The 6,813-nt window shown below is 39.8% G+C and overlaps 1 protein-coding gene across 7 annotated transcripts in view; it reads left to right on the plus strand.

The window, feature by feature from the left end:
* myo16 (myosin XVI) overlaps nucleotides 1-6,381 on the plus strand; it is a 360,735-nt gene extending 354,354 nt beyond the window's left edge. For all 7 annotated transcript variants that reach the window (XM_059646418.1, XM_059646419.1, XM_059646420.1 and 4 more), the window contains 2 exons: nucleotides 2,971-3,135; nucleotides 3,989-6,381. In XM_059646418.1, coding sequence (XP_059502401.1) covers nucleotides 2,971-3,135; nucleotides 3,989-4,086 — 263 coding nt within the window. In that variant the 3' untranslated portion in view covers nucleotides 4,087-6,381. The remainder of the gene's footprint in view (nucleotides 1-2,970; nucleotides 3,136-3,988) is intronic.
* The last annotated feature ends 432 nt before the right edge of the window (nucleotides 6,382-6,813 follow it).

A 6,813-nucleotide genomic window follows, 5' to 3' on the forward strand; every position in this document is an offset into this window, starting at 1 on the left:
ATAAAGCCAGGCATGCCCTATGCTTTGTTTTCATGAGGTCGGTTGTAAAGAGATTGCTGATAACAAGAGCACGATTTCATGTTTTCCAACTAAATGTCGGGTGAGACAAGATTCTCAACAGTGAGTGGAGAGAAGCCAATTTTCATGCATTAGCACACATTAACAGCTTATTGTTAATCTTCATTTCAAGATGGCTAGAATACGAGAGCAGAGATGATCTGCCAAGGATGTATAAGGCACTGGTCAGGCCACATTTAGAATATTGTGAGCCGTTTTGGGACCAGTATTGAAGAATAGATGTGCTAGCATTGGAGGGAGTCCAGAGAAATTCACAAAAATATCCTGGGGATGAAGGGCTTGTCATATGAGGTCTCTGGGCCTGTACTTGATGGAGTTTAAAAAGATGAGGGGAGACCTGATCGAAATTGACAGAATACTGAGACGCCTGGATAAAGTGGATGTAGAGAAGATGTTTCCACCAGCAGGAGAGATTAGGAGCTGAGCACACAGCCTCAGAATAAAGGGACAGCCTGAGTTGAGGAAGAATCTCTTCAGCCAGAGGGTGATGAATCTGTGGAACACTTTGCCACAGATGGCTGTGGATACCGAGTTATTGAGTGTATTTAAGAGAGAGATAGAGAGGCTCTTGGTTGATAAGGGTATCAAGGGTCATGGGGAGAAGGCAGGAAAAGGGGTTAATAAACAGGTCAGCCATGATTTATTGGCAGAGTAGACACATTGGGCTGAATGGCCTAAATCTGCTCGTATATCTTATGGTATTCTCCCATCTGCTGGGTCGAAATACCCCGAACAGTGACTGTTTCCAACACAAAAAATCAGAATGGTAATCTGGTTTCTCAATTGGACTTTCATCTTGGCTAGCTTTGGCCCTCAGGACTGAAGGCATGGCAACAGGTGGATGGGTAAACATAAGCCTCTTACAAGTGTGCATTCCTGGAAGACAGAGTGGTACCAGGAACTACAAGGCCAGAGGAGGACTAAAGCACATTACCCTCTTCCGCTTTCACCCAATGCTGTCTATCTTCACCCTGCCTGCCACCCTCTGACCCTGGACAGTCAAGCTGAGGATGTCTGGCCCATCTGGACACGAATGCCCTGGGATTGCCCCGCCATATCACCAGAGCCAATGGGTTCCATATTAAAGCTGGCTCCCTCCACCCAGCTTCAGAACCTGAAAGTACACTGGGACGTAGTAAGAGGGAGCAAAAGAAGCAAAGATAACGAGCCCACTTTGGCCTGGATGAAGATGGCTGCTTTGTAACGAAAACAGGGTACTTAAATGTTGATGACTTTTAACCTTCATTGATCTGCTATTGAGTCTCTGTGTCGGTGCTGAAAGCATTTCCACACCAGCTGACTGTAGTTCATGGTCACACATAATGGAGGTCTGCACAGACAGACTACTGCACCATGTGCAAACAGAGGGAGCAAGGCATATATATGCAATTGGGCTATATGGAGACCTTTAGCCCTCCTCATTCAACATTGCAAACACTTTGCTCCCTTTGTGTAACTGTGAAAGATTCGTCCAGCAGTGGCTGCATCAGGGAAGTACTCTTTCCAGACAGTGTCAATGCTTTATGATGGCTTCATGATGACCCATCTGCATGCCTTTGTGCAACCTTTCTGTGTCCTGTATTGCTCCCCTTTAAAACTCTGCTTTGTGGTTGTTGGTGCAACCCTCTCCTTCAAAGGTTGAGTTACTTACCCTGACCACTCCGACTGGGTTACAGTCAGTTTCTTCCCATTACACACTGTCAATTGCAGCACAATGGAAGGTGACAGTGACCTTTCCTCTCTGGCCACAGCCTGAACATTTCTCTCAATCCTCTATTTCCTGAATTCCAACAATTACTTGACTGCTTTTGTTTCCTCTGACAAAAACAGATAACTAAATGTAGGCTATTTCATGAAAGGTGAAATATTTAGATCACGTTGCTCACTTATGAAAATTTTCTTTAAACAACATTGTTATTTTGTTCTAAGGAAGAGTCATTCAAACCAAAACCTTAACTCTGATTTCTCTCCACAGATGCTGCCGGACCTGCTGAGCTTTTCCAGCAATTCTTGCTCTTGTTTCTGATTTACAGCATCCACAGTTCTTTCAGTTTTTAACATTGTCATGTTTTTTTTTGCTTAATAGGGATAATTCATAAATTCACATCAAGATTAACACATAAAATTGAGTCACTTGTCTTTTTATTTGGAATGTAAACTTTCCACAGTTATTCCTATAATACAACACCATTACTTTCCAGTCAGGAGAAATTTAATTGCTCTGCAATAGGACAATTCACAAGAACGTATGAGTTGGCATTTTTGCATTTTCTGACTTTTCAGAACCAAAGTGATTGCAAGAAAAGATTTTGATTTTAATTTTGATTTTAATTTTCTTGCCACTTGTACTCAAGTACAGAAGCGCAGGAGTACAGTGAAAAACATGTATAGTGTCACCACATAAGGCGCCACCTCATATACAAGTACCTAGGTATAGAAACTAAAGAGCAAGATGGAAAGAACTAAGTTAAAAGTTTAACAATGTAGTAATTTTAATTTAGCATAAAACAAATGAACAAGATTAAAAGTTACACATTGCAGACTTTCTTTGTTTTAAGTAGATAATGAAATAAAGCTGAAAGTTCAAACATTACAGTCTTTCTTACGAGATAGCAGGAACTGCAGATGCTGGAGAATCTGTGATAACAAGGTGTAGAGCTGGATGAACACAGCAGGCCAAGCAGCATCAGAGGTGCAAGAAAGCTGACATTTCGGGCCTAGATCTAGGCCCGAAATGTCAGCCTTCCTGCTCCTCTGATGCTGCTTGGCCTGCTGTGTTCATCCAGCTCTACACCTTGTTATCTCAGTCTTTCTTAAGTGTTTAACAAGTTAAGAGTTCTATTTTTAAAAATGTTGTCAGTAGTCTTAAATGATGTTTTTTGTCTTTACTAGGCACAAATAGTGAAGGAAATTTGAGTCTGTCTAACAGACAAGAGAACTGTGAAACAGAAAATGTAACGGAGACGCAGGATAGAAACGCCAATAACCCTTTGACCACCTTGCCCCCTGTGGTACCTGCAGTTCCGTCAGTGGAGAATGGAAATCAACTTTTGAATGGTAATTTGTATTTCACTTACCAGTGAGCTGTTACAGCTGTGCATGCAGTGAATACTCGCAAATGAAAACACTGTCCTGAAAAAAAAAGCATTTTCTGTCCCTCCTTGAGATGTGATATCTGTGCAAGTACTCTTACTTAAAATCCCAGAGGGCCTGCAAGCAGCAATACACGTATCATAGACATACATGAGTGATGGGAACTCAGGACTCTCATTAATTCCTGGATGTTTGGAATTCCTACAAATGACAAATCAGCAATGGCAAAACGACCAGTACTGTGCTGTAAAATTTATGGACGTGTACTGCTTGCTTATTTACGATGATTAGGAAACCTGATTTTGTTTCAAAGCTTGCAAAGTTTCCAAGAATGAAAATCTGTATTACTCAGAATTGGAAAGATGAAGACTGTTGTATTCCCTTTATGTGGACCTTTTATTTAGTGTAGGAGGAAACAAAAGACTTGGTTACTGGATAGTGTATTCATGCTGATAGCAAGGAGTTGGATTTTGCCTAGTTGGTCCTAATTTATTCACTTATTGTGATTCATTTGAAAATTTTCTTCAAAAATGTTGAATCCTGCACTGGATTTCATACTGGAGTTGGCCTGTAATTTCATTACTTTCAACTGAAATAGAAAATATGCATAAGAAACATGAAATTCGGGATGTTTAGATTTAATTGCACATAAATTATGCCAAATGCTCAGAAGCTCAATCCAGTCCCATGTAAAAATGAACTGAGAAAATGTAAATTTTGCAATCTTTGGTACATCTTTACAGAGGGACAAAAGTAAAAAAAATTAGGCTTAGAACTTGTACAATGAGGTAATAATGTACAATGGCATTTGTCTCAGATCCCTCTCTCCATGGAGAAAATTTTCAGGAATTACGATTGAATTCCCAGCATGGAGTCTCAATAGACAGCAACATGGACTGGCGAATTAGACACTGAGGCCACGACTCAGGATTCATGCTGCTCAGTACCTTTGCTGATTTTCTGTGCTCTGATTGAACAAGACTGCGCCAGGAAGTTTTCTGAAAATGGCATCCTATTTATTGGCAGAGCCGTGAAAGGATTAACTCCTCTGCTTAAATCACAGACAGAGGAATTTCAGAAAGACTTGCTGATTGATCTTGTGCTAACGTCAAATATTTTGCCTTTCTTTCTTTTCCATAAAACATCATATCGAGGGAAACGGTGCCTCCCAAATTGTGTCCGACGCAGCTAGCTTAAACGAGTCCAAGTAAAATTGAACATTAAAATGGAATAATAGTCATTTTGAAAATTATGCTGAGCTCATTCCGTATATGGGTATTTTTCTCATTAAGGAACCAACATTCTGGAGCCGATATTTGACATCTGTGTAATAGATGCAAAATGAACACAACAATAACCAATCTAGAAGGACAGAAGCCCGTGTTCAATCCACATCAGGGCACAGACCTCTGCTACATTGGTCGGGTACATCTTCAGCCATCTCTGGTTATAAAATCATACCGTTGTACAGCACGGCAACAAACCGTTTGGTTCAACTTGTCCCTGCTGACCAGAAATCCAAAATTAATCTGATCCCATTCGCCAACATTTGGCTCATATCCCTCTAAACACTTCCTATTCGTATACCCATACAGTTGCCTTTTAAATATTATAATTGTACCAGCCTCCACCACCTCCTCTGGCAGCTCTATCTGCACATGTACCACCCTCTACATGAAAAAGTTGCCCCTCAGGTCCCTTTGAAATCTTTCTCCTCTCACCTTAAACCTACGCCTTTTAGTTTTGGACTCCCCTACCCTGGGAAAAAAGTCTTGGCTATTCACCCCATCCACGCCCCTCATGACTTTATACATCTCTATCAGGCCATCAGCTTGAAATGAATGCTACCCTAAGTTCTATATTGAAAATGAGCTCTTGTTCACATTATTAACTGTACTCTCATATTTGCTTCCTCTGTCTTTTGACAGTTCTGAAGAAAAGTCACAACAAACTCAAAATGTTAATTCTGTTCCAATCCCCATAGATGCTGCTAGACTTGCCATGTTTTTGCAACATTTTCTAGTTTTCCATGATCTGCAGTATTTGGCTTTTAATTTCTCCCTGCAGTTGGCCCTTGGTCTCTGGAAACTTTGAGTAATAATATTTATTCCTGACAGCCAATCCAGAAAACCTTAAAAAAAGACTATTGAAAGTTGTTCAAAAAAAGATTTCAAAACTTTGAAACTGCTCCTGCACAATACAATACCTCTTTTGAATATCAGCCTTTACTTCCTTTTGTCTTATTCCTGCAGGCATCAGAGCCAGTCAAAACATAACACTAATATTTCCATCTGTGGATCTTTTCAATTAGCTTCATGATATTAAGGTAGTTCTTGATCCTCTCCAGGCCACTGCGAACCCATTCGGCTCAGCATGCTGATGTCTGTAGTCACTAACAGCTCTTCAATGCAACCTTGTTTTTGTTGAAATCATGAGCTATGTGCCAAGTGAAAGCTAAAATACTTCCTTCTAAGATAAAGAAGTATTACAGTTATTTCTTCACTTGTAAACTGCAGAATCACAAGCAGTAATCAAATCTGATTTAAATATAGTTTACTTCATAAAGTGATCTGGAAATGAGGAAAAGGAAAATGATCCTAGAAGCAAAAGAGAAGTTTGTTTCCCATTTATTGTCCATTTCTTCACAAAGGTAGATTTCACTTGTTCATATGACTTTTACAGAAGATCTGAACTCAAGTTGTAGAATTATGGTAAAGATAGTTAATAATGAAATGTGTTAATTCTCTGATTAATAGTTGAGAAGACAATTAAGAAGGTCGTAGTTGATGCATCTAAACAGCTGATCATACAGAACTTCAGAAAGAACACTGCACTTCAAAATGATCTATTTGCTTTATCCTCCTCCTACCCTGACCCCTCTTCCAGGGCAAAAAAATCATGAATAAAATGTAGTGTGTACTTTAAATGTTTAAAAGTATTTATGTTGTATCATAAATTATGTTTACAATCTAATTGTGTTTGATGGTAACATGTTGGGGCACACTCGCCTCTTTTGCATGTTGTTTTTGGTGCTTTTTCATTTCAAACTGGATCTATCTTTCAGGAAGCTGCATTTCTCTGGGTGATGTGGTTTATGCAGTCAAAAAACTGATATTGAGTCTTTGCTGATTTTAGTAACACTTTGCTTTTGTAATTTACAGTGTAATATTATCAATCAAATCCTGGTCTAAAATTTCTATCAGTGTCATATCTCTGATGAATGACATTTTCAATAAAAAGAATATATTTCAGTGTATTTTTTATTTTCAGTTCAAATAAATTAAATGGATAGATATTTCAGTTTCTGGCCTCTTATAGAAAATGTTTTTCTTTTCCATGGCTGCACTTTTGCTGATTTAAGTACTACCACACATTAGTTATTACAGTTGTAGTCACAACATTTAAAACACAAAAAACACCGCATCCCAAAACCAGCCCAGTTCGTCCCCTCCCCCCACTGCATCACACAACCAGCCCAGCTCATCCCCTTCCCCCACTGCATCCCAAAACCAGCCCAGCCTGTCTCTGCCTCCCTAACCTGTTCTTCCTCTCACCCATCCCTTCCTCCCACCTCAAGCCGCACCTCCATTTCCTACCTACTAACCTCATCCCACCTCCTTGACCTGTCCGTCTTCCCTGGAC

Source organism: Stegostoma tigrinum, chromosome 6 (genome assembly GCF_030684315.1).
Source record: "Stegostoma tigrinum isolate sSteTig4 chromosome 6, sSteTig4.hap1, whole genome shotgun sequence".
Classification (NCBI taxonomy): Eukaryota; Metazoa; Chordata; class Chondrichthyes; order Orectolobiformes; family Stegostomatidae; genus Stegostoma; species Stegostoma tigrinum.